This window comes from Orbicella faveolata, unplaced genomic scaffold (genome assembly GCF_042242905.1).
Source record: "Orbicella faveolata isolate gen_17 unplaced genomic scaffold, um_ofav_v1 contig_15, whole genome shotgun sequence".
NCBI lineage: Eukaryota > Metazoa > Cnidaria > Anthozoa > Scleractinia > Merulinidae > Orbicella > Orbicella faveolata.
In genome coordinates, this window is record NW_028301542.1 from 2,240,904 (window position 1) to 2,268,851 (window position 27,948).

Genomic DNA, 27,948 nt, shown 5'->3' on the forward strand with positions numbered 1-27,948 from the left:
GAATATAATGAGGTAAGCACCGAATATAATGAAGTAAGCACCGAATATAATGAAGTAAGCACCGAATATAATGAAGTAAGCACCGAATATAATGAAGTAAGCACCGAATATAATGAAGTAAGCACCGAATATAATGAAGTAAGCACCGAATATAATGAAGTAGGCACCGAATATAATGAAGTAAGCACCGAATATAATGGAATAAGCACCGAATATAATAAAGACAGCACCGAATATAAGGAAAAAAGCACCGAATATAACGAAGAAAGCACCGAATATAACGAGGGAAGCACCGAATATAATGGAATAAGCACCGAATATAATGAAGACAGCACCGCATATAAAGACATAAGCACCGAGTATAATGGAATAAGCACCGAGTATAATGAGTTAATCACCGAATATAATAACATAACTACTCAATATAATGACATAACCACCCAATATAATAAAAAAAAGTATCATAAGACAGTTCTGGCGTTCCATACCTTTCTGTCCGAATAGGCTTCATTTGTTTTGATCACGCGCAAAAGATGGACAGCTCATTTTGTTAGGGTCTGTTGGTCAGACAGAACTTCAAGCAATGGTTTGAACTTACAATCTCTACGGAGTCGCGAAGAGTCGCGATTATCTGCGAGTCACGCGTTCCTCGTGAGCTGGTTCGCACGCCGCGCGTCGATCTCTCACGAGAGGAAAAATGCTTCTTGGCAGTCTGTTATGATCAAAACAACTTATGTCATTATGGACTGTAATTTTCATATGGCAATGGCATGTTATCCATCCTCTAAAATCTTTCCGTTTTATCTCTGCCTGTGATGAAAGCCTCATTTCTCCTTACCATCTTATGGCAAATGTAAGAAGACACGTTATGGGAATACAAGACTCAATCATCACAGTTAAAAGCGTTTGACTAAAACCCAGATTCTCTCAAAATTATTTAAAGAAATATCGTGACTCATTAAGAAGAAATTTGATATCGATCTTTTTCTTTGGACGGTAAAAATCAGTAGCAAGTTTGAATTAAGAGCTGTTGTGATTTGTAACAGCTGACCACACTGAAATAGTGAGCTATTTTCAGTTAATAATGGAGTGATGTCACACTTTAGCCAAACTGACCAACACTGCTGGAACTTATCCTGACTTGCGTGGTATAAAGCAGTCAAGAGTATTGCGGCTTCCCCCGGATTGGATGCTAGTCCAACACAGGTTACTTTCCTCCCAACATTTTCTTAGTTTGTCCCAACAGTTTGGTGCATGGTGGTACACTCCTATGTGACGAGAGGCACTACAACAGTAAAATGTCGGGGGGAGGGGGGGAGCTTCCCCATCAATTGTCCACACAGTCACTGCCCACTGCTTATACCCGGACTGCTTAATCTGGAGTTTGGCTCGCTTTCCGCGTGGTGGATCGGAGGGGGCTCTCATGTGAAATAGTCGGGGATGGATGCTCGTCGGCTTGCTAAGGGGCGTAAATCCATGCTTCTGGTCTCAATAAGGGACAAAACCTCACTATTTTTAGCCGCTAGCCGTCAAATATACTTTTTGTGTCTTGCCTTGTGGCTTGTTATTTATAGGTTACCTTAGTAGTAAGCTATACTCGTCTACAATTCTTACAACGATACACGTTTCCATCCCGGAAAGGCAAGTAAACAGAAGAACGACAGAAATCAAACCAAGGCTCATGTTATGCTCATCGATAAGGTCTCCATTCGTTAATGAACAGTTTGTTAGTTTCTCCGTTTTCATTATCTGCATAGCAAGCGCTTGAGTGGCGCGAGTTTGAGCGATGTTCGGGGAAGGAAATGAATTTCCCTGTCCCTCTCTTGCAGGCGCTCTTTGCTTTTCCTCTCTTGTAGTAACCCGCGAGCGTGCTCTCGCTTTGGTGCACTCCTTCCGGTCATTACTCGAGTTCATGAGCCGAAAATAAAAACCATGTTTGTAAGATTTATGAGCGAAGTTGTAAAGGAACAAATACAACAAAGATTATTGTTTGCTCAGTGCAAAGGAAACATTGCTTTCCTTCTGTTATTATTAGTTTATGGATTTCACCTTTGGCTCGCAAATTTCTCTTAAAAGTAAACAGAACAATTCGCTTCTCGAGAAACAGTGATAACTGAAGGCATATTACAGTTTCACTTAACTTACACTTTATTTCAGTTTCTCACATCGTGAAAGTAAATGAATATTTTACAATTATTTCATGTCCAAAGCTATTCACCATTGTTGATCATTGCTAACAGCTCTTTCCACAAAACGTTTTACCATTAAAGCAGCTAACTCTAAAGTTCCAATAAACCAAAGCTAGAGATGAGTAAACTTTAAAAATATATATTAACCTACAGATAAAGTCGAATCCCATTTTCGCAGACACCGTCAGGAGCACACTAAATGTTGATATAATCCAGGTGTCTCTCTTCAGCTGGTCAAGTTAACAGAAAATGTTGGAGCTACGAACTAAAATCACTTTCAGTAATCTTGAGGTGTCCGAACTAAGCAATCATTCGTACAGAGGGGTTTAACTGTAACACTGTAGCTAACAAATACTGCTATTGAGTATAAATAAGGAAAATACAAACTTCAAGGCAATTAGTAACTCAGTAAGTTCATTGAAGCAATTTTCATTATACTACATATTTTCCAGTACATAACTGACCGTCAATAACCTGCTAATCCCTAAAACAAACTTGCTATAAAAACATCATAAAGATAATTAAATGTCAGAATATAGGAATCATTTTAGAAACGATACGTTTCTTTAAATTAAGAATTAAGCAATTAATCCAAAAAGTGGTTTTATTACTTTCTTATTTTGAATTGCTAGTCACTCTATTAATTAATGTACGCAGTTGTAGAGCAAACAAACAAACGGTTTCTTTTCCTAAAAAATAATTCAGACAATACAACTTAATAGATGTAGATATTCATCCCGTCCATCTGCAAGAGACACATTTGTTTTTGTCACCCACCCACCCGTCCCCCCTACCCCGAAAACAATAATAGAACAGTTACACCGATACAGAACCAAACCACCAGCAATTACGTGAATGCTGCATCTCTAGCCTTTTATTACGGAAAAGATTTTCCACCAATTAAAAAAACAATATTAAAATGAATTTTGAATCCCTGTAAAATAATCCCATAATTACTGGTTTTCTTTTTGTTTGTAGAGGACAATGTTCACTCCAGTATCTGGATGCGATGGTTATTCTTGTCAGACACAGCCATTCGACCATTACTGAGAACTGCCACAGACCTTAGCCAATTGAATTCTCCTAAATTACTGCCCTTTGATAAGTTAATAAAAATGGTGAATTTTAAGCTCGGTAATGAAAATGTGAAGGTGAATTAATCAACATGACACGAGCGTGGGACAAAGAAAAATTCTGAGTCCCCGACAGGAATCGAACCCATGACCTCCCGAACACCGGGCGGGCGCTCTATCCACTGAGCTACGAGAACTCATGGATAGCGTTGATCCTAGCAGTATGCAGGACACCTATCATATGTGAACTCAGTTAAATGACCTTGCTCTCCATGAGTTCTCGTAGCTCAGTGGATAGAGCGCCCGCCCGGTGTTCGGGAGGTCATGGGTTCGATTCCTGTCGGGGACTCAGAATTTTTCTTTGTCCCACGCTCGTGTCATGTTGATTAATTCACCTTCACATTACTGCCCTTTCTTCCAAACTTGCCAACAAACTTTCCACTGAGTTGAAATACTTGTATTCTATGATTAACTGAATCACAGACCATCAGGTGTCCTGATTTGTTCAATGACAAACAACGGGGATAAGTTAACTCCCCGTCCCCTCCACCCTGCTTTCCAAACTTGTACTGACAGTTTCCATTCCTGTCGTAAACTTCAAGACAATGTTCGTCTCGGTCTGATACTATGAGATATCTATCACACTGAACACAGTGGATAGGAAAAGTAAAATAACCCTGCCCACCTATCTTCGTTAGAAACTTGCCATCATGAGAAAAGATCTTAGTCAGTTTGTTGCCTGTATCAGCAACAATGATATTTCCATCACTGTCTACAGATAAATCTCAAGGATCCGAAAGCTGACTATCAAGGCTTCCTTTCCCACCAAACATACCCACGTATTCACCCTCCCCACTAAAAATCTGGATCCTATCGTTACCCTGGTCTACTACGAAAATATTTCCATTTTTATGAAAAGTTATTCCCGCTCGATACTTAAATTCGCCCATTTTGTTACCTTGCCGACCAAAAGATCTTAAGAATTTCCCATCACTCTTGAAGATTAATAAGGAAATTAGTATCAAAATGTATGATAACAGTGCCAATAAGTTCTGCTCTCTAGATCGTAAAGATTTTGTGAAATTTCTGGGAATTCTTATTGATTGTAACCTAAAGTGGAAGCACCATATCGATTTTATCTCATTGAAAATAAGTAAGACTATTGGAATTCTAGCCAGACTAAGACACTTTGTTCCAACTGAAACTCTTTTAGTGATTTATCGCTCGCTTATTCCGCCATATTTATCCTACGGGATTTGTGTATGGGGTCGCGCAGCCAACTCGTACATTGGCAAACTACTTGTTCTCCAAACACGAGCCCTTCGACTGATTTATTTTGCGCCCAGTGATGCTCATGCTATTCCTCTTTTCATTCAATCAAAGATTTTACCTGTAAATATGATCTACTTTGACGCGGTTGTGAATCTCATGCATGATATTTGGAAAAAACTAGCCCCTTCGCCTATCAAAGCTCTTTTTACTAGGTCAAATGAAATTCATGGGTACAACACAAGGCATGCCGCAAAAGGGAATTATCTTCGGAAAGAAGTTAAGTCGGAAATTTTCAAACGCTCTTTTTCGAGAACTGGAGCGATATTATGGAATCAAATTTCTCCAGACTGGAGAGATTTTTCTAAACCAATCTTTAAGAAAACAATTCGAAGATTTTTATTTGAGTCTCTTTCAGATAGGGATGATTATGTTAAGTCGACACCCTGACTCAAGTTCTTAAATTTAGTTCTAGTCTCCTCCGCAGTCGTTATTAGAGTCGTCACGCAACGCTTCACGCGTGACGGCCCTAATAACGGCTGCGGAAGAGACTAATTTAGTTCCTGATTACAGTGGAACCCCGTTAATACGGACACCAAGGGGACATGCCAAAATGTCCTTATTAACGGGGTGTCCGTATTAACCGGGGTCCTCGGAAAAAAGTCACGGACACGTATTTTATCGATACAAACACTAAGGCCGACACTTGTACGGCAACAAAACGTTTTAATTGTACTGTAAATTACAAATCATTAACTGTATCACTCTCGGACTAAAATAAATTTTATGTTGTACAGACTGTTCTTGAAATCAGTTGAAAAAACGCAGTCGCCGTGCTAAAGGAAAGTCGAGTTATCGGCCACATTCCATATCACCTCGCGAACACCAAAAACCGCACTGGTATAGTCACCCATTTTATTTCAAAGCCTACTAATCGAGGACCAGTTGAAGTATGTGGAAACGCAGTTAATCGGGGTGGAGGTCTTGGTATGGAAATACCGTGTGCTTATATTTTTGATGGTCCTAGGAAGCACGTGGATTTACTTGAACAATTAATAGACGTTGGCAACAACCCAGCAATACGAACGGAGGCCGATGCTGATAGTGGCAAGCATAAGACGTCAAAGAGGAAGAAGGCTACAAGCGAGTACTGTAGCAAAACACCAAGAAAGTGAAACTTTTGTGTAAGCGTATCAGGCAGAAAGCTTTATATAAGGACTGCAGACTGGGTAATGCACCGGAAGAAAGAACTGGTCAAATGCGTCATGCTATTTTGACACTGTTTCATTTGGTAATAACTTGAAATTGTATTAACCCGCCGAAATCTGTCATAATTTGACCAGGGTACAAAATCTCTAATTAGCACATAATCATGACAATGACTATAGACAATGCGCAGATACAAACAGTGTCCGTAAAGCGGGGTTGACGATGTATAAGAGTTTGTGTCCGTTGTGCGTATTAACGGGTGTCCGTAATAAGCGGGTTAATTTTAGAAGAAACATATGAGCTTTTCGTCGGGGAAAACGAAACTGTCCGTAATATCGGGGTGTCCGTATTAAGCGGGTGTCCGTAGAGCGGGGTTCCACTGTAATTGTAACCCATAGTTTAGTTTATCTCTAGAAAATCATAGCTCCTAGTGTCAATCAAAATATGTAAATGTACTTGTATTAAACTGTTTTTGTAAATCCTTCTATAAGTAGTTTCATGACAATCTTATTTATTTATTTTATTATTTATTATCATTATCGTTATCGTTATCGTTATTGTTATTATTACTATTTTAATATAAATATAGATGTGGCCCGCCTAGATTAGCCCAGGCTATCTGCGGGTTCGCGCTGTTGTTATTATCAAGCATTTTAAACTTATGCCTTGTTTAGACTTGAACGGTTTACTGAGGTACCAGAGTTTACTTACCTAGGTAAACATTTTCCGTGTGTAAACGCTAACTGATACTTTGGTAAATGCCGCAAAAGACAAAAGAAATTTGACCGAGGTAAAAGTTGTAATTACCCTGTGATCAGGCATGGTTACAGTTAGTAACCAAGGTCAAGATGACAGATATATCCGCTTGTGGCGGCGTAATATGTCACATCCCGCGGTGAGCAGATTCTGCAGATTGTGCGATTGTCACGTTTTCGGCCAAGCGTTTCTATCATGGAAAATAACAGAGAAGTCAGAGAACGATTGGATCGATCTTCGTACGGCGAACAATCCGTCAGGTAAAAGAAGGCATTGTATTTTTCATTTTTTTAGTATTATTTACAACTTTCTCTAGACAAACTTCGATCCTTCGTTGTGTAATAATGGTCGATGTATTTTTCCCATCAACATCTTACGGAATCTTGACGTTTCTGTTTGCGGTTCTTGAATTAAGAAATAAAAAGCAATGACCAAGAAAGCCACCAATTTACTTCTTGAAACGAGCATGGTTTTAGAATTTCCCGCCAATTCGATTTCATGACGTAGATCTACATCTACATCTACATTTATTTAGTTGATAAAGTCCCGCAAGACATCACATCAACTGTACCAAACATATATGCACATATGCATAAGCTAGACAAAAAGGATAATTAAAAAATAATTCTTAAGTACAATTTACTTTACTCATTTCACGTGTTTTCCTAAATTTAACTTAAAATCAGATAATGACTTGCAATTTACTAAGTCAGCGGGCAGTAGGTTCCACTCTGTTATTGATCTAGGAAAAAAAGAAAACTTAAAAACGTCCTTAGATACTTTTGGCATCCTATACTTAAAAGCATGGCTGTTGCGTGTTCTTTTTTCACTGTTTAGTATTAAGTGTTCTTCTGTGGTTATGTTCATTAAGTTATGACTAAGTTTGTACATTAGAGTCAGTCTGTTTTTCTTTCGTCTTGTTTCTAATGTGTCCCATTTCAAGTCAGATAGCATGTCTGTCACGCTTGCTGTGTTGTTGAAGTTTTGAAGGCAAAAACGAGCAGCTTTCCTTTGAACTCTCTCCAGGGTTAAAATATCTTTTTTGTAATGTGGGTCCCACGAGGCACTTGCGTACTCCAATTTGGGTCGGACGATGGTGGTGTGGGCCGTTTCGCGTACTTTCCTGGGGCAGTTCCAGAGATTTCTCTTTATCACCCCCAAGGATCGACTCGCCTTGCTTGATATAGATGAGATATGGTCAGACCACCTTAATTTACTGTTAACGGCAATTCCTAGGTACGATGCAGAATCTACTTGCTCAAGTTTGGACCCACAGAACAAATATGACCGTTGGGGAGGACATTGCTTATTTGAAATACAGATGATGTTGCATTTAGAAGGGTTAAATTGCATCTGCCACTTATGTTGCCAGGTTTCTAGTTTATTGAGGTCGTCTTGGAGATTTTCGCAATCTGAGTCTTCAACCACCACTCCGTACAAAAGGGTGTCATCGGCAAACAGCTTTACTGTAGAGGTTAGACCATTTGGCAAGTCGTTGATGTATGTTAGGAACAACAGCGGGCCTAGTACTGATCCTTGTGGTACACCCGAAGTCACTGGGGAGGAGGTAGATGTTGCACCCTCACAGATGACAGTTTGAACCCTCTTAGTGAGAAAGGATTCCATCCAGGATAAGAGGTAATGTAGCTAGCGGGAGTGTTGACAGGTCAACTTGAGTTATTTGAGCCAGTGTAAACACTGGACGAATGTACTAAGGTAAAGTAACTTGACCTTAGTAAATTTTTACCTTGGTAAAAGCTCAAATGTAAACACAGCATTAATCTGTATATCTGTTTCTGTAAAAATTGTAAACATGCGAGTCATAAGAATAATAAAGTTGTAAAAAAAAACAGGTCTTAACTGAAATAATTTCACCTCAGTAGAAAAAGGACTATCAAGAACGTGTTTGCCTTTTACCTTAACTGTCACTTTGTATTTGCCTTGATCTTTCGGTAAATAGGAGATTTTGTACCTTCCATCCTTATTGTCATTTATTCGCACTTCCGTCGCGCATTCTCGTCCTTGTTCGTCCCTGAACTCTACGGTTACACGGTCATGTTTATTGTAACACTGCTCTCCCTCTGCGTTTCTAGTGGTCAGAACAAACTGTGCTTCAACTCCGACATTTCCTTCTTGGATGCCTTTGCCTTTAGCGACAGACTGACTAGCTTGAGTTTGCTGCAGTATTTCCAGTGTTCCAATTTGTTCGGTGTTGACAGTCTTCAACATCTTTTGGCACAAAAACCCCCGAAAACCACAATCGGAAGATCTTTCGGGTCACGCTCAGTTGGCTTGGTAGTTTGATCAACTCCCTCCAAGATTATTTCTGATGACTTTTTCACTTGAACGACTTCCACAAGCGAGCGACGAGCGAGTAATGCAAGGTTTTGTAGAACTCAACTGGAAACAATGAAGACGATGAGGAGACGACCCCCACTCTTTTTAGTCTCATCTCAAGAAGGCAAGAAGAGAAACAGACTTGTTATACATGTAAAAATATTTGCATCTCACCTAGTAACTACTGTACAGCAAGTGATTGATTTTGAAAAATTAAACTGGCCTGACTCTTGTTCTTTTCCTGACAGGTCCGCAACTAAGGCCAGCCAGGGGAATTAGTTTTCTAAATGGTGAAATGTGAGTGGTCTAGATGAGAAAATGTTGACCACTCATTGAACAAATCATGTTGCATGATTGAACAGTCAATCTTGACCACAATTAGAGCAGCAAAACAGAATAAGCAAACAGCTATTGTATTGGATCATTATTAATCTTACCTGGAATCACATTAATTCCACAGTCCACAACCACTGCACCCTCCTTAATCCAGTCCCCCTAAAAATTAGAAATCATCACAATCTAGTCATTTGGGTTTTAAGGTGAGTCATTTGAGTTTTGAGTCAAAGAAACAAGGAACTAATCTACTTAATAACTTTTGTTCCTTGCTATTGTTTGCTGTTATTGCTATGTATTTGAGAAATAAATTGTTTCTTGAAACATTCTTCTAGTGTCTTGAAACTGGAAACTTGAAAATCGAGCCTCTACTGTCTAACGCATCAAAGATCCAGGATCAAGGATATAGGATTAGGGAATGCCTGTCAACATTCGATCTGTACTGTACACTGTATTTAGAAAACACAACATAATTATGCAAGAGTTGAAAGCGCTAAGAGCACAGTTTGTACACTATCATACCATAGCCTGCAGAACAGGCAGATCAGCGGGGCAGAGAGCCAAATGCGATACACGAGCGCAGAGCGTGCCCACAAGCACGAAGCATGAGATGAAAAAAATCTGCTTGTAGTCACACTTTGTTTATGCTCTTCCATCTGGTAGCCTGGCAAATGGTAAAATGTGTGAAATTGGGTGACAGGCCTACACAGACTCCTACAGCTCAGGATTTTTTCGACTCGCACGTTTGTGTACTGCATTTTGCTTTCTGCCGCGCTAATCCGCCTGTTCTGTAGGCTATCATACCTTCACAAAGTCAGCTCTTCCAATTCCAACGACAACAATATCACACCTCACCTACAAACCAGAAAAATCAAACCTCTGAATTCTTGCTCCATTTTCAAGGCCCCAAATTATTTAATTCTCTCAGCACTGAAACTCAAAATGTCCCTAGTATTGTAAGTTGTGTTCACCTCTAAACTTACATGTAAGTCATCTTTCTTGGTATACACTGTAAGTATATTTTATTGTGCTTTTTCCACTTTTTTTCCCTTTGCTTTTACACATTCACGCGCTTAGTTTTGCTTAATTATAACATTACTACATTTTATCCTGAATTATGATCATTCTGTGTGCCAATTACAGCATTTTTATTCTCTTGCTATGACTTAAGTATTTAAAGTAGTCCTTTACTTAAACCTTATTGGCTTCCCAAGGCTTCCTTGCCTATAATATACATTGATGTGTTGTTATTATTTTATAAATGGCCAAATAAAACAAGAAACAGGCTGCACTTACTGATCCCAGGTAAACAATGATATTTATTTTCTCAACTTTGCCGCTCTCTGTTTTTTTTATATATATAATCCAGTAGAGTCTGGTTTTCATATAATTTCATTCAATATCATTACCTTTGGTTAAAGAGACACAATTTCTGGGAAATGAATGGCTAAATTGCATCCCACTAAGGGGACTTGTGGTGGAAAAGTACATGTACATGTATGACCTTCTCTACATTTTACATAGAATCTGATTGTAAAGGCAATGTTCTTTCCTAGTTTTCAGTAAAGCAGGTAAGGGAGCACACTCAAACCACAATTTTGATATTTCAACTGTTTTTCTTGTGTAACCCCATGCTGGTCTAGTTTTGCTCTACAGCAATATTATTATTTTTCCACACAGCCTACATACCACACCTGGCAAGTCTTTTGTCTTTGAGTGACATGATGTCACTGTAGCATGATGCCATTTGAGAAGATCTGCCATGGGTGAACCCTGCAAGATTGTGCATTTCTTAAACATGACTGTAGAATGGTGAATTTAACAATTCTTCCATTCAGAGTAAGCCTTTTTAAACTAAGACTGTGTTCACACTGGGTGCCTGAGCACCAGGCTTTTAGCCAGATGAGTGTCCACGCATCCTGTGGATGGGCAATTGCTAAAGTTTTATTTTTCATATGTTACTTTATAAATTGGTCATTTGAACAGCCCCACAGCACATTTTGGACGGCCACTTTTCAAATTCTGGCTAAAAGCTGGCTGAGCACTGGTGCCTAGGTATTGACAAAAAATGTTATGTTCAGACACTGGGTACTCCACATACAGTGTACCTAAATACTGTTTAGCACCCGAGTTCAAGGTGGAGGCCTTGTGCCCTGACAAGGGCTCTGTGCCTGAATTCTGGTGTGAGTACTTGGAAAAAAATTAATGGTCTGTTCACACAAGTGCCTAGCCAGAATCATACTCAGGCACCGTGCTGGTGTGAACATAGCGTAAAACTCTGGTCAAATTGCTTTGAAAGAAAGTAGCAAACTCTACGACCTTGAAAACCATGAAATGCCATGTTCTGTCCCATTGAACAAGTAGTCACACGGCACGAAAAATCGCCTTTACCGCGCGTCAAATGTGTTGTTAAAGGTTTTGTAAAGGTCGCCTTTGCACGCTTTTGACGATCTGTGACGCGAATCAAAGATCATCTGTGAATAAACCTTTACCACCAAATCAAAGGCGTGAAAGGCCGTTTTTACTCACCTGTGAACGCCTGTGTTTTTAGGGTAAACGTGATCCTTTGATACGCCTTTGCGCACTGTCAAAGGCGGGTCAAAAGTGTAATCAAATTTGTCTGCGATTCAAGTCAAAGGTTTGCTAAAGACGTGGTCGAAGATGGCTGTGACGCAGGCCAAAGGTTTGTCAAAGGTGCTCCGCGCGTTCCGCGCTCGCGCGTCTCGCCCGAACTTCTCGCTCGCGCTCCTCTTTCGCGATTCGCGACCGTTGATCACGTTTCGCGCGATCCACATCTTATACGCATTTTTCTACTTGCTACACTAGCTTTGTAGCACCGCATACGAAGGATGCAATCATATCCGTACTCTTGTTTTATGTCTGACAAGTTTTGAATATTATGTCAGCTTTAATAAGGTTATTTTGTACCAAAACTCTTGACAAATGTTAACGGAAAAGCGGCCCGGAAAGATCATTGCACCTGATTTTAGGAAAATAAAAATACTCAACTTAATTCATCTCAGTTTTAATTTTTTTTCCCGTTTTTATCAAGAGTAAATACCTTCAAGTACCTTACATAAATGTTTGGGCTTCAGATTTCAAAAAGCCACGTTACAGGCTTGGTTTCACACTACACGTAATGCGACTGATCATGAGGGAAACATTGTTCTATCTATCGTGAAAACAACAGTCAACAAATTTTCCATGGTATAAAGCGCATTTATCTAACATTGAAGTACTATGGCTAAATTCTCAGTTCCTTAAATTTACTAGACCAGACTAGACAATAGAGAGGATAACCGCAAAATTTCGGGAAAGGTATGCCAAACTTTGCACAAAAGTCAAGTAGTGTAAAAGCCTCCTTTCCAGATGGCACGTACAGTCCGTTGCATGGAACTCCTAATGTTTTGGCAATTCTCCTTTCCTGCTGCTTGCACTTGCTAATTCTTGCATTATAAGTGGAATGGAATAGAGTGTTTTCCACTTCTTTCTCATCAAAGTGGTTAAACTGCCTTGTTGGGGTCAATGCCAACTGAATCCCCATGCTTTCTAGGGAAGACACATTTTGACAAAGTCTAAGGCGTTGACGAAATTAATCAATGCATCTTCACTGGATAAGTCCATCCCGTCAACCATTGCTTGTCCGCATTTGTCTAAACAGAAGCAAACAGACAAAAACATTGGAAATGAATATTAAGGGTGAATCTTGGCATTCTATTCCTTAAAGTTAACCCATGGTTTTTGCTAATATCACATTAATAAAACGTGACCAATCAGATCATTACTCCTCCTCCGAATAGTTTGTGCTTCTGTCAATAGCAAATATGTATTTAATGTTACCGCAGATTTGGAATTTTAATCTTAAACTCAGTCCACTAACAAAAGAACGGTGAAAATAGTCTTCTCTGTAGTCCATAAACATATTTTCGCTCACGCGGTTGGTCTAAACGCATCACGTGACCGAATATGCCCCAGGTAAAACCGGGCAAAATATGAGTAATATTCCTCATTTTCAAAAGATCCAGTGTGTTGCGTAATATACTTGACTGAGGATAATTAACACAATAGCTCCATATTTTGACTTTAAAAATATGTAAGGATATATGTCTTTGGCATTATGTGCTCCTCAAAGCTCACGGTTTTCCTTGAGCTTTGCTCTTAGAAAACTGTTTGCTAATCTGGGAACTGGTACTGTCTGTGGACAAATATTTTCATCAGAGTGCATAACACTTTTCAGAGAAATGCATGAGTCAAGGATAGAAGAGGGGACTCAATTGGTAGCCTTTTTTTGTATTTCTCTCCATTCTACTTAGAGATTTGGTCACACAGATATGTCATTAAGAGCCAGTTTAACAAGCTAATTTCACCAGCTGAACAAGGGCTTATCCCCAGCTAGAATTTCATAAGAGAACAAAGACTTGGGGTCATTTTAAAAGTGCACAGCTTGGCACAAATAAACAAAAAGCTTAAAGCCAGTTTACCAGTCCATCTGTCTGCCTGTCTCTTACAGACATCTCACAACAAAGATCTTTTATGGTTGCAAAATAGCAATCTAAAAAACCAACAAATCTGACATAAACTGTGACAAGAAATGAGGAATACACACACCTTTGGGAATATTGCTGTTCCTGTGTAATTTCCACAGATCTCTTCATGATCAGTAGTGTTATCTTTTTCCTTATTTTCCTTGTAGATCATATCTGAAAAGGAGCATATAAACATATCAACAGTTAGCAACTACTTGTACACTTTTTTTCCACTGAAAAAAATTCCTGAAATTAAATAATTTAACATGAGACATGCCTGCATGGAATCGCATAGCTGTTGCATTCATTGAAACAAAAATCCAGTGCAAGATGATGAATACAACCACTATGACTCCCAGCAGCCGCATCTCATAGAGGGAAATGGCCATTATCCAGACAAATTTGCCAACAAAATTTTAAATTGAGTGAAGCAAATGAAGGTCTTTGTCAATTACTTTTACTAAGTTATTATCAAATCCTCTACACCTTAAATTCTCTACTGATCCCATCAATAGTTATGAATTAATCATATTATTAATTTTGCTTGAAAAAATTTGGTTTGGAAACCTGATGGCCAAACCAAAACAGTCGATATTGCAGACAACCACAGAAAATTTAGATGCAAAACTCAGCTTTTACCAATCAAAAACCAACATTTCCTGAGACTGGGTTGCAAACTTTGATTCATTTACCAAAAAGATTCCCATCCCTTGCATGTTTCAACAAAATTTTAATTTCTTAATTTTCGTCCAGGTGAGCCAGTTGATGTATTTGTCCCATAAGAAAGACAACATTTCCTCACACAATGTCCTTAAATGAACCAAAAAGAAACAACTTTTTTTCACAGAGTGATGAGACTATAATAAAAATGATCAATTAAAATAATATTAATAAATTATAGCCAGGTTTTTTAAAATCTATTTATATACTTTCTTTGCTGGAAAAAGATATAAAAAGTTGTGGCTGAAGAAGTTATAAGATGGTCTATGCTACAAAATATAGAAATAACACATGAATATTCCAGCCTTTTACTTACCAAAATGTTGTGATGTTTGCACACTTTGGAGCACTGCATGATTAAACTGCATCTGAGTTGACTATGAACTACAGAGTTGCATATTGTATCCTCTCCCAATTTATTCTGTTAATATCTTCCGTTCTCCTAGAATGGCTAGCTGAAGGATAAAAACAACATTCATAAGCAAATTTCCATTAGTCAGTTTTTAATTGGCATTTAATTGTCTGCTGCTCAAAAGACCAAGACATGAACTCTAAAACTATTGGTACTGTCCAGAGAGGTCACATAATAATATTATTATGAGGTCAGCTTTTTAATTTGCAACTAATGGCAAGTTTGATTTTTATCAAACATTGTAACAATTTTACCCACTAAAGATAAGCTGGATTATGCGTACTAAAGACATCCATGGTCGAGTGTCGATCAATACCCTTGATCGATACTCTCAATCGACACTCGATCAACACCTGATTGATACTCAATCAACACTCCATTGACACTAAATCTACATTTCTATTACTCAGTTTTGCAAATGTCACAGGGTAGGTGCATTTGATCACCTGGTATGACACCATTCTTAGGCCAGGAGACAGTTCAAAATGTCAAATGCCTAGCAAGTTCATGGCGGGGGTGGCCAGGAGATAGTGGAGTTCCAAATGACTGATCCATAAGCCTGATACAACAAATATCAAAACATATTTTTACTACAGTTGCTACTGATCTCGCAAACTGATTGTCATCACAGTGGTCAAAATTTGTTGTGGACTCACTTGGCTGTGTTTCACGAGTCCACAACATTTTGGCCACTGTGATGACGCGTATCATTGTCAATAAGAGTGCAGACCACGCTAAACCACATTCGATTTGTTAAATTCACACCAGTGAAGTCATTTATCTACATCAATGATCAAACATCATCATAATTTCAACTGCGGCAACAGAGCTTTTTCCAATAGAATGGTAACTAGAGACAAAAGCAAAAACTTATCCATAGATTAAATTTTCAGAGTCAACAACTCTTTCAATGGTATAATTAATATATTAATTAAGTCAGGTCGAGATGGTTTGTCACGCATGGCTGACTGAGTTTTTCCTTCAATGCAAATTTCCTTTACATTCACATGAGCTTTCTTTCAAGGGAATTGCTTAAGCTCAGAAATTACCAGAGGCATTGTGCACAACAAGTTATACGAAGATAGAGTTAAGTTTAAGCTTAATTATTAAGTTACATTTATTTCAAGCACTGATCATGCTAAAATCTATGCTATGACGGACACTTCAATTTAACGCACAAGACTTGACTGAGTAAGGAAAAAATATTACCTTTGTCAACTTTTGTAAATAAGTATATGTGAATTGAAAATGAAGTCTTGTCTTTTCTTAACGAAGAGCTTTGCCAATGAACTGAGATTCAGTCAAGTACAATTAATCTTCGACCAAAATGTTTTCGCCGAGGATCTGTCCTACTATGAATATACGCAATTCATAGCTCTTTATTCCTTTATGTAGCCATTGCTGCGTTTAATTTACTTTTTCAACTCCGTTATTCTCTGAATATTGAAAACAAATGAACGAAATTCAGACTTACCTTTCCTGGTCCAAAACACAATGAAAATTTCACCAGATCCGCCATAAAGAAGCCAAATGAACAAAAATGTCTACTTTCCTCACAGGCGACTTCGTTGACCTTTAGTCTCTCTCTGATTGGCCAGAAAAATGCGGGAAGCCGCTGGCAGGCACGCTTTTCCCGCTGTTTTCGAGCTGTTTTCTTGTGCCACCTCCAGGTCAAGTGAAAACTTTTTTATTAAAAAAATACACATTGGCAAGAAAGCAAGCTTTCATTTAATCATTAAAACAGAAAAAAATACGAAAACGCAGGCTATTAGGGCGTTAAAAGAGGAGTCGCAGGATATGGCCACATTTGACCTCGCCTTTGACATGACATGACGTAGGATCAAAGTTGTACAAAGCCATGGCGCCTTTGAGCGCCTTTGACATAAGAGATCAAAGGTATCCAAAGCCGTGGTGTCTTTGAACGCCTTTAACGCACGTCAAAACTTAAGTCAAAGTTATTGACATGTTTGACCTCACCTTTAACAGGGATCAAATGTGTAGCAAATCCATAAGATATTTGATTCCTCCTTTGACGTGGGTCAAAGGTGGAGTCAAAGTTAACATCACATTTGCCCTCTTCTTTGTCATGGATCAAATGTATCGGCAAAGCCATGACAGTTTTGACATAAATTTGACGCACGTCAAAGTTTGGATCAAAACTATGATCATATTTGACCTCGACTTTGATCAGGATCAAATTTAGAGTAAATCCAATTTTTCATGCCGTGTCATGAAGTAACACATATGCAGCCGGGTCAAGACATTAAAGTTGAAAGCTTACATTTTCTACTGCAAATCGAGACTAGCTTAATTGTGCTTGGGCAAGGATCAAATTTTCCATGACTTCCCATAAATCTTAAGGCTTGGATTTTGAGATCTTGAAATTTCAATTTACTTTGTTGATTTTCCATAATTATCAAGAGTCCCTGTCCATAAAAATGGAAAATAACTCGGCAAGGGTCGAAAATTCAATTTTGCCCATATTTTCATGGTAGATAGGCTAGGGCATGACAAAAACTACTGGATAGTTTTTTTGGCAAAATATCCTTTTATTTCAAAGAAATATGCAAATTACCAAATGCTGTTGAAATCGTCATTTGACGCACCATTTTATTAAGCAAGTTTGAGAGCCTCGCATGCAAAATCACACCATTCTTCCGTCTTTAAAACACTCAAATATTTTTGTGCAATGTTTAAATGTGTACTGGGTTGATTTTAGGGAATGTTGTGTTGTCTTTTTGGGCGCAAAATAATTAAATTTCGAAGACATGAATTTCATTCACTTAAAAGTACTTCGTGAATATAATTAAATTTCACCATGTGCGAAACCTTCAAATGGATTAAGCTTCTGGTGGTTGAATCGCAAAAGGATGGTCTACAGATTCCTGTAAAAATTTCTTTGGGCAAATGATTGTGAGCAACGCGAGAGCTTTTCAAAGTACGTTAAAAATGCAAATATTTGACAATCCCTCGTCAAATTTCAATTTACGGGTTAGACGTACATTTTAGCATGCGCCACATGACTTGACTTATGTTAAGTTGAAATAGACACAGAGCTGATAATTTTGAAATGTTCTAACCTCATTTGCTGTAAAAGGCAGGTCCAAAGCCGATTTGATGTGTCTCACCATTCGTCGCACATAAAGCAGAAGTTTGCTTTTGTTTACATAACGTCCGATGTACATCGCCAACTGTCAACTTATTCAATGGTCGAATACCATGAATCTGTGACCCTCTTTCAACACATATGATCACCACTGCATCTAAGTCAAAAACAGCTAAGTCATTTGTAGATAGTAGCTTGCTTTGCACTACACCAAAAGATTACGTTTGATCATCATGGTTTGATGGCTTGAATCCTTGCTTGCAGTGGTTCCTTGTTCGTCATGCAATACTGTCATCCCATTTTAGGGGGTTGGGGTAGGACAATTTCTATCCTAATACGTAAGGCTCCGTAAGGTTTGGAACCACTGGGAGCACACAATCGTGTTAAGTAGGAAAAGATTAAATTAAGAAATGAAAAGAATGAATAGTTTTCCATTGCCCCTGTTGTTATCTTTTACTCCACCACTGCTACCTACATGCCCTGCGTAATACTGTAACACTAAACTCATCGCGATGTGCAATTATTTTTGGTTTACACGTAATACAGTGGGCTACCCTCGGGGAAATGGGTGGCGACCGCTTAATGGGGCTAGCCGCTTAAATAGAGGTTGGTGTACCTTGAATATTTAATTTTTCACTGTCGGGCTATAAATTTCTTGGTGAACATGGAGTCAGTTCAAGACAATCACGATAGACATGTGTTTGAATTATCACTCATCATGCACCTTCAATTTCAGACTCTTATCTGCCATCGCCCTTTAACAAAGTTTTTAAATTTTGGGTGGCAGCTTACTAGGGGTAAAGACAATAATGAAACCCTTATCGGAACGACAAATGGTGGCCGCGGAGGTAACCGGTCAATAGGTGTTTTATTTACAATATTTTGCTGACAATAATTTTGCACTGTATTGACAACAGTCCTCTATTTTCTGTTACAAACATACCCGTGCCTTGCCACTAAGCAAACAAAATACGCTAAATAAAATGGCTTGGCCAGGGCTATTTACTCACGTAATTACTAATTAAATTTGGTCTGTTTTTCTCACGAACTAGACACGTTTTGATTGCCCAATTTTACTTCAGCTAGGTCTTGCTTCATTGATCTATAATTTGCTTATGGTGATTTTTTGAAAATTCTAGTGAGTACAAGCACTAGCTTTATCAGCTTTTGTCTGAAACATTAGAACGTACAACAAACGTGAATTGGATCGAGGCCATGTACACTATAGAATACGATTACATAAATATACACATATTCTTATATATATGAACAAACAGATGAACAATGATTAAATTGTTTCACTTATCCTGAGAGTGCTCTATACAAAATAGATCAAAATGCCCAGCATATGCCGTAACAGCATTGTGTGACGAACAAATAACGGCTGTAAGATTGTGCTGCGCTGACACACTTATCAGCAATGGTCAGCAATCGATCAAACGTAATATTTTGGCGCAGTGTAAAGCAAGGAACTATCTACAAATGACTTAGCCGTTTTTGACCTAGACGCAGTGATGTTCATATGCGCAGAAAGATGGTCACAGACTCATGGTATTCGACCAAATCGGCTTTGGACCTGCCTTTTACAACAAATAAGGTTAGAACATTTCGAAATTATCAGCTCTGTGTCTATTTCAACTTAATATAGGTCAAGTCATGTGGCGCATGCTAAAATGTACGTCTAACCCGTAAATTGAAATTTGACGAGGGATTGTCAAATATTTGCATTTTTAACGTACTTTGAAAAGCTCTCGCGTCGCTCACAATCATTTGCCCAAAGAAATTTTTACAGGAATCTGTAGACCATCCTTTTGCAATTCAACCACCAGAAGCTTAATCCATTTGAAGGTTTCGCACATGGTGAAATTTAATTATATTCACGAAGTACTTTTAAGTGAATGAAATTCATGTCTTCGAAATTTAATTATTTTGCGCCCAAAAAGACAACGCAACATTCCCTAAAATCAACCCAGTACACATTTAAACATTGCACAAAAATATTTGAGTGTTTTAAAGACGGAAGAATGGTGTGGTTTTGCATGCAAGGCTCTCAAACTTGTTTAATAAAATGGTGCGTCAAATGACGATTTTAACGGAATTTGGTAATTTGCATATTTCTTTGAAATAAAAGGATATTTTGCCAAAAAAACTATCCAGTAGTTTTTGTCATGCCCTAGCCTATCTACCATAAGAATATGAGCGAAATCGAATTTTCGACCCTTGCCGCGAAATTAAAAATTTGTCTGATTTTTACAGGCAGGCACTCTTAGACCCTGTCAGGTGTATCAATGATCACGTACAAGGGTTAACTTACCACTATTTTGCTTCTTCCCAGAACTATAGCTTCTTTTCCAACAATCTCTATACCTGTTGGACAAGTTTGAATCAGAATACTACACATTTAAAATCACCCTGACCTGGCTAAATACTAGATTTGATAACAATGCACTCTAATTCTGAATAATGTAATCTGTAGAGCCTCTGATGGTTCTAAAGCTGTTAATAGTTTCAGAGGACAAACTGCTGTGCCTGTGACAATACCATCACTACTTGGCACTGTGTTACATGTAATGAAACCTACATAAACATGTAGCGATGATATGACAACAGATGAACAAAGTCGTGCATGTTCACTTAAAATGGAATATCATATATTTGCACTGCAAGAGTTATAAGCCCCCAGCATATAAGCCCAACTATTTGCTAACAAAGATATTATTCCAGATACGAGCCCCATCATCCCCCGGATATACAGTCCACCCCACCAGATATTATCTCATCTAGTGTATCAGTGTGTTCCTTTTGCGTTTCATTACAAACATCAAAATTTTTATTTGAAAGTAGGCATAAATAAGTGGTTGTGGACTTTAGAACAATAATTATAACGATACCAAAGAAAGAAACAAATCTTCATGCAATCCACTGTCCATTTACAACACAACTGTTCAACAACAATGTTTTGGAGCACGGTAACAGAGCAAACAGCTTGCTACAATCCAGTAGTTTTCCATGCATGCAGATTTTTTGTGGCCTCCCTACAATGAACTCTGAGCTTTCCGTATTCCTTTCCTCACTTGCGCTTTGTGTTTCTTGCTCCCATAAAGTAATACACACATGGTAATTCAATTCCACCTCCAATAACCCAACTCCCCTCCGGTGCCTTCCTTGCTTCCACGGTAATTTCACCCATCATGCTTGTCAGTATCCTGTTTTTTTAAGAACAGACAAAGAACTTGTGCTAACGTATTGGGGACCTGACGAATAATGTTATGTGTAGGCTTTTTTAATTCATTTCTCAGATATGTTTTTTTCTCGCCGTTGTTCCCAAACATTTTTTCACCCTGCTTATTTTATGGTATGATGTAAGAGATCGTCAGAGTTAACTTAACATGTATGTGGTTACAAAAAAAGAGGAACAGGCTTGACAAGAAATAGGACAACCAGCTCCACGTGATCCACATTCTCTAATATCATCTTATAATAAAGACAATTTCATCACAGATTCGGTATTAATATTTCATTTTTTTATGGGTGCTTACAAGTAATTTGTGATGTTTAATAAAAGCTTCATTACAGCTCCCCAATTCTTTTTTCTTTGAGTTCTAACCAGGAGAAACCGGAAGTAAAATAACTGTACAGCCATAAAATACCTGATTTCTTGATCAACTCCAGGCATCCTCGGGGAGTGCAAGGGACAATGCAGTCATCCAACTCTCCTCTCGATAGCTTCCCTGCATTTACATCATGTAACCTGAAAAAACAAGAAAGCAAAAACCATTTTCAAAACAAAGAACTATACACAATTCAACTAGTCTTGAATTAACCAGGAGAGCAAAACACTATTTCTGTCACAAGCAACAAAACACACCACAACATTTCTCATTAATACGTGGAAAACTAGAGAGACTCCAAAGCTAACATAACAGTTGTTGATGGGTGGCAGGGCAAATACAATATAGCTGGACACTTAATTGATCAGCATGCACAATACAGTACATAATTATGTGTATGATCCTCAATATGATGCCATGAAGTGGAGGAAGTAAAGAAACCATCAGACATTTTACTGAGCCTCTAGTAGAGCAATAATAATTACTGTCATGGCTTCTAATTCCGTTTAACAAAATCCAATACTAGCATGTACAGTGCAGATGAAACCTTACCCATCAACATCCTTCTCTGGTGCAACAGCATTTGTGCAAATCGCAGGATCAATTGGCTCCACAGAATCAGGGGGCAGCTGTACAATGATGCCGTGAATTGTTGAATCTTTGTTCAATTCATCCACAGCTTTGAGAACCTTAGGGTAGAAGTGTAACACTGTGAGTGCACAGAAGTAAGTTGTTCAAAACGTCAAGGGTTTAACCTTGAACAAACTCTTTACGTTATCATGTTGGACTAAAATTGATCACTATGGGCTTATCAGTGCTACCAGGGTCATTTTGTTGTGTTCTTGGGCAAGAAACCTAGCTTTTATGAAGCCTCTTTCCATCCAGAAGTGTATTGAATAATGGATGAAATCAAATTGTTTCACCAAGCTATCAAAAATACTGAGAGAATTATCATTCCAAAGTACTTATTCCAGAGTAATTATCATCCCATCCAGGAACGTTTTATAAGACTGAATCACTTTCTCATGCTATGTAAACTTGAGTTAAGTACAAGCACAATTGGCCACCAAGACTTGTCATCCTCAAAGCCATTAATAATTCATCAAGTTTAAACAAAAGTTACGACGTCAAACTGTGACAGTGCTTGGGTATCTGACCTGAATTGGCATGGATGTTTAGGATTTTATTTCTCCATTTCTCCTAAGAACTCCATAGTTTTGATTGAGAGGGTACATCAAACTTATTACTTGACTGTGTTTTACCACTTCTCCAAATACCTCAAAGCAAACGTAACCAACACATTATCCTCTTCATGTCGCATCTTCAACTCTCTTCTCATAAAACACATTCTCATGTTTGACATACAGTATTACTCAGCATTAAAGCTGTTTTAAATCCAAATAGTTAAGGCTGCCACACACTAGCTGATTTTTTGTCGGCCAACAAAAAATCTTCACTGTCTTGTCAGCTAGTGTGGGGTGAATTCAGACAAGTCTGCAACAAGATCGGGGCTTGTCAGGCGATACCTAACAGTGCTAGATCTCAAAACATCTTGTTGGGCCTTGTCGGGTAGTGTGCGGTGGACCAAGAAAATTTGTCGGCACTCTCCCACACCTCAAACAATTAGAAAATGTCATGAGAGTCACGTCAGTGGAATAGGTGCCATCTTGATTTTGGATGACTCGGTCCCAAGCCTCAACCCGGTTAGTCACGACAAAAAATCATCTAGTGTGCAGCAAGGTGATGGCCCCACAAAATTTAACCCGCTTTGACCCAGACAAAAAATCTGCAACCTCTACAGGTTTCCCTAAATATATCTTAAGATAAAAAGTAAATAGCATACAATCAGGGATTTCATTAAGGACTGGGCACTGGACAAATTGACCGGCTGTGACTGGATGATTTTGCCAGCCTGTTTTGATTATCTAGAGGAAAAGTTTTCTTATAAAAAAAGTTCAGTTCAAAACGTTTTGCCCCCCTGTGAAAACCAGTTGACCCCTCCCCCCTGGTGAAAACGTTAATGAAACTCCTGTATAGTAAACTGTGAAGTTAACTGTGAAGTTCTGAAAATCAGTGCCTACATCTGCTTGAGTGGAGGTCCTTGACAACTTCACATGTCTTGCAAGCATACCAATCTACGAGTAAAGAAAACAAAGAATATTCTTCATTCAATCTTTACAATGTTGACACACAGAATTTAGAGGAATTGCATGGATTGTTTGAGCACATACACACACCAAGCTAATGATACTGTAGGTGCCTAGCACATAATTGGTTTGGATCAAGATTTTGTGGACCAAATCTTGTGACCTCTAGTATTTTTCTATGCAAATCTCCAGGAATTGGAGGGATGCTTTAAGAATAGTGTTCATGAGCAGAATACAGAGGATTTTAATACTCTTCAATGTTTATATCAACTTTTGAAAGTGAAATTTGGTCCATTTCTTGGGTTTAACAAGAGAAACAATGTACTTTTCGGCAAAGTGGAAATCTCCTAGAAACAACCTAGATTTAAATTTTCTGTGGTTCAATCCAAAGAAAAATCCCAGTTTAATTTACCAGAATTGTTATTTGTTTATCTTCAATTAATTCCACTGACCGGTACCTTGTTGACAACTATTTCGCACTTACAAGTATACTTATTTATTTATTGCAAAAGTATATTAATATGGTTGGAATAACATCTACAACCGCAGTTCATATATGAATTATTTCATATAAACTTCACATCACAAAATAAACAATTACTCAAAGCAACAGAATGATATAAATTGCATCCACCTCTTCAGCAGCCTTGACTTTTGATTTGATGTAAACAGTTGAATCACTTCTGTCACCAATCTAAAACAAGAAACACATACATGTACATGTAAACATTTGAAGTTAGCAAATCAAAATGTTAATTTACCACAGATCTCTAGTCTTGCATCTGACAAGTCTGGACAAAGTATTCCTGCATACATTTAATATATGTACCATGAATTTCCAAAAGTAACAATCCCATGGCAACCATCCAGATGTTTATTAGCAGAGTCAAGTGCACTAACCTCAAGGCCACTATATCTGAGGCTCCTACATTGTACAGATTTTTTAGCACACATACAGTTATGTACATGCAAGATTAGAATGTCCACTAAAAGTAACAGAAAAAAAAACCTAGCTAGTTCTGTTTTGATTGATGAATCAGCCTTACATAAGAAAAACGAGGGAAGTGCAAAACAAATACTTTATTAGTGTTGCTTATTTTTTTAAAATTGTCTTTACTTGCACAATGGCAAGTCCTGGTTTAAATCCTTCATTTTCTGCTTGCACTGCTGCAACATCCTCCTTTAACTTCTGACGAATCTCACTGTGTACAAAATGACAAGTTTTCTATGTATTATAATCCCTACATATGATCCATCAAAGGTCACAGAGTGGTTTTCTCACTTTGCTTTGGTTCTGCATAACCCCCTCTATACACCTTATTCCAAAATGGGAGCCAGTTTATTATTCTTTTGTTTACATGGTAATTAGCCCTCTTTGCCTCGTCAACATGTACAGAATACAAAAGAATTTTGAAGTGAAAATGAGGCAAAGAGGGCTAATTAACATGCAAACAAAAGAATAATAAATTGGTCGCCATTTTGGAATAAGGAGTATAGATCGTCTTTACTGGAAAGAATTTTGTGTCTGAGATTTGCAGAGGTATTTTTGGGGGAAAGGGGTCTTATTCAAAATTAATTTTTCGATCTGAAATCCAGTCAGGTGCCATTTGAGGAAGGTCTGAATAGCAGAACAATATGGCAAGAGTTTAAAGAAAAACAAGAGCCTAGAGAACAGAAAGGTGGCAAACCTCCAACAAACACTTCAAAGAGAATCTGGAGGGATTTATTCAACTGTCACAGTGATATATGATTGCCAATTATACAAGTAGCTGACAAGAATATCAAGTTTCCCTTACTTATAGCTGTCAGTATTTGTGCCTATTCTCAGACAAAACCTCATTTCAGACAGCCGGGAAAAGATTATTGTATGAAGTATGGTTGCTTAAGGAAAACTTGTTTGTCAAACACCAACTTAAGTGTTCTATGGATGACAGCTCTTTTTTTAACTCTCAACTCAAAATGTTAATGTAAATCTTAATGACTTAATGACTGGAGAACCTGTCATGTGTTAAACCTGTCAAAACTCACAAATTCCCTGGGACGAAAAAAACTCTTTAACTCCCTAGGGAAACAACAACTTGGACTTTCAAATCGCACATGATGAGGTCATGCTCCTTAAAACCACGGTGCCAGCCGGCATCAAGCACACAGTTTTGGAGTTGGGAGGTACAGGGGCATAGCTACCTGTATGCACGGTATGCACGTGCGTACGTCAAAAAGTCGAAAGTAAAAAAATAAAATAAAAAGTGAAAAATAACAAAAAAGCACAAGAGTAAAAGCTAGCTGTTTTTACAAAGCACAGTTTGCCTCAATGCATTTAACTGTGCTTGTTTCTTTTGAATGTATATTTTCTAAATAAGGGACTGTTTTTTTCCCGCACCTGACTGTCAGTTTCCAGAGAAGCGTGTTATTCATTGGTCGAACAAATTTTAAATGATATATTTAGAGGAAAGGTAGGAAAATAGCGAGCGGATAACAAGCTGGATAGTAAGGCCAAATGCGTTGTTTTCACCTCAGCCTGTCTTCGCAGTATACTCGATTTCCTCGCCTTACCATGGCCAAAAATCGATCACAAATTATTACCTTGCAGCGATTGTTTTTGAGGTGCTGCAGTCAATGAACCGAAAAAGGCAACAAAAAATTTTACGACTTAGTTATCATTTCATATACAGTAAAAATGTTGGGCTTACAACATAACCTTGCCTTTAATCCAGTCACCTGAAAAAGATTTGGGACTTGGGGGTCAGGGGTAGGGGGGATTTGGAAAATTGTGCGTACCTCTGGAAAAATCCTGGCTATGCCCCTGAGGTATAACAAACACTTAATGACTGGCTGTGCAGGAACAGTGAGTTTTGTTTCCCCTCAACCTCAATGTCCCTATATGCTTTGCCTTGGGGAACATTGAGGGTCTCTGTTTCCTTAGGGGCCAGTCATTATATTTAAGGCTTAGTGTCTTTAGTCTAGCAATCAATTTTTGAATTCTCTGGTTTAAGGATTTCTGAGAGAAAAGGATGCAAACTGTATAATTTACAAAGAAAATAACATCTCTTCCGTGTAAAAAAATATCCAACTATGCAGAAGAAAATTAAAACTTGAAAAAACAACACAAAACATAAACAGTGTAGGCTTTGCCGTGGGGCCACTTCTCATGATCACGACAAAATGGAACTCAGTTTTCTGACGGGCATCCCCAGGCTGTTCACATACTTCCTTATATGGGCTATATAGGTATGTCTGACCCCAAAGGATAGGGACTTTTAGCCATTTTGGTCAAAAATAAGGTATCGATTTTGGCAATATGGTTTCAAATAGGGTATGGTTTTCGCACTCTAGTCTAAAATTGGGTATATTTTTCTTGGAAGAAGCTGGCTACCTTTTCATCATTATCGATAAGACCATCAACAAAAACCCTTCACAATGTCTTTAACATTGGTCTGAACTAATTATACAGCAAGTCTAAATCAGGGTATCACATTTTTGGTCAGGCCATGGTCATAGGGAAATTCACAGATTTTGGTCTCAAATAGAGGTCCAAATAGATGGCATGTACATGTAGGGTAAGGTGGGAAGCAGGCCGCACACACCCAGGCCCATTTTTTTCTGGGAGTACCCTCCCATGGGGAAGAAGAGTGTCCGAATATAGGTTCGAATTACTTTCATTGACACACGAGTTGAGTAATGTTTTCAAAAATCATGAGTGTTCACTTATTTCTACAAAATTATTTTTCTGCCCTGGTTTGATTTGAGACCCTTATTTCTACAAAGCTATTTTTCTGTTTTGGTTTAATTTGAAACCCTTATTTCTACAAAATTATTTTTCTGCCATGTTTAAATTTGAGAAAACTTAAAAATACACGTACTTGGAACTTTCCCCATGCTAAACACGTGAGAACGGACGAAACCTTCGTAAACAAGCGCACAATTTATAAATCAAACAGAAAGGCAACAGCATCTCTCTCCGGTGGAATACGGTTAATAGGTTTTTCCCGTGTTACTATAACTCCCATATCTACTGGTAAAACGAAGCAAAATAAAGTTTACCTCGCTACTTCTTTACCGAGAAGCAACTTCGCTTCCGCCATGTTGATCCAGGTACCGCCAAACGTCCCAGAATGCCTTGGGAAGCCCGCGCCCGAAGAAAACTGGAAAATCAGGATCCGTGGACAATGATCGATTTACTTGTTCGTCTGTAATAGGAACCAGTCTATGCTCACAAAAGGAAGTGGAATATTGCTAGACTCGAGATAAGTGTTGTTAAAA

At 38.3% G+C, this 27,948-nt stretch overlaps 2 protein-coding genes across 9 annotated transcripts; both read right to left on the reverse strand.

The window, feature by feature from the left end:
* Positions 1-360: 360 nt before the first annotated feature.
* On the reverse strand, positions 361-8,725 carry LOC149113098 (E3 ubiquitin-protein ligase TRIM45-like). The gene is made up of 2 exons (XM_089287888.1): positions 8,414-8,725; positions 361-8,292 (listed from the first exon to the last, which is right to left on the reverse strand). The coding sequence occupies exons 1-2, from the start codon at positions 8,723-8,725 to the stop codon at positions 8,164-8,166; spliced, it is 441 nt and encodes a 146-aa protein (XP_089144014.1). The 3' UTR covers positions 361-8,163.
* LOC149113097 (C-1-tetrahydrofolate synthase, cytoplasmic-like) lies at positions 361-27,834 on the reverse strand. Of its 8 annotated transcripts, XR_016206675.1 has the most exons (12): positions 27,730-27,834; positions 24,806-24,890; positions 24,323-24,382; positions 23,623-23,676; positions 22,094-22,230; positions 21,581-21,681; positions 20,245-20,297; positions 16,299-16,506; positions 15,271-15,383; positions 14,729-14,867; positions 13,775-13,866; positions 12,176-12,819 (listed from the first exon to the last, which is right to left on the reverse strand). XR_016206675.1 is itself a non-coding variant. In XM_089287885.1 (11 exons), exons 1-11 carry the CDS (start codon positions 27,768-27,770, stop codon positions 8,893-8,895), a joined length of 780 nt encoding a protein of 259 aa, XP_089144011.1. In that variant the 5' UTR covers positions 27,771-27,834; the 3' UTR covers positions 361-8,892. The 8 variants fall into 8 exon arrangements, 2 of the variants coding, with proteins under 2 accessions (XP_089144011.1, XP_089144012.1); XM_089287885.1 differs by lacking the exons at positions 12,176-12,819; positions 13,775-13,866; positions 14,729-14,867; positions 15,271-15,383; positions 16,299-16,506 and adding exons at positions 361-8,948; positions 9,271-9,328; positions 9,971-10,021; positions 10,856-10,939; XR_016206677.1 differs by having other exon boundaries at positions 15,271-16,488.
* Between the last annotated feature and the right edge of the window lie 114 nt (positions 27,835-27,948).

Coding starts and splice junctions, on each gene's coding strand:
- LOC149113098 (XM_089287888.1), bottom strand. CDS start 8,725: ATGTTGAAGACTGTCAACACCGAACAAATTGGAACACTGGAAATACTG. Junction 8,293..8,413: donor AATACAAAGTGACAGTTAAG/GTAAAAGGCAAA, acceptor CAATTTTTACAG/AAACAGATATACAGATTAAT.
- LOC149113097 (XM_089287885.1), bottom strand. CDS start 27,770: ATGGCGGAAGCGAAGTTGCTTCTCGGTAAAGAAGTAGCGAG. Junction 24,891..27,729: donor CTCGGTAAAGAAGTAGCGAG/GTAAACTTTATT, acceptor TTTTGTACACAG/TGAGATTCGTCAGAAGTTAA. Junction 22,231..23,622: donor GGACCTCCACTCAAGCAGAT/GTAGGCACTGAT, acceptor TTCTACCCTAAG/GTTCTCAAAGCTGTGGATGA.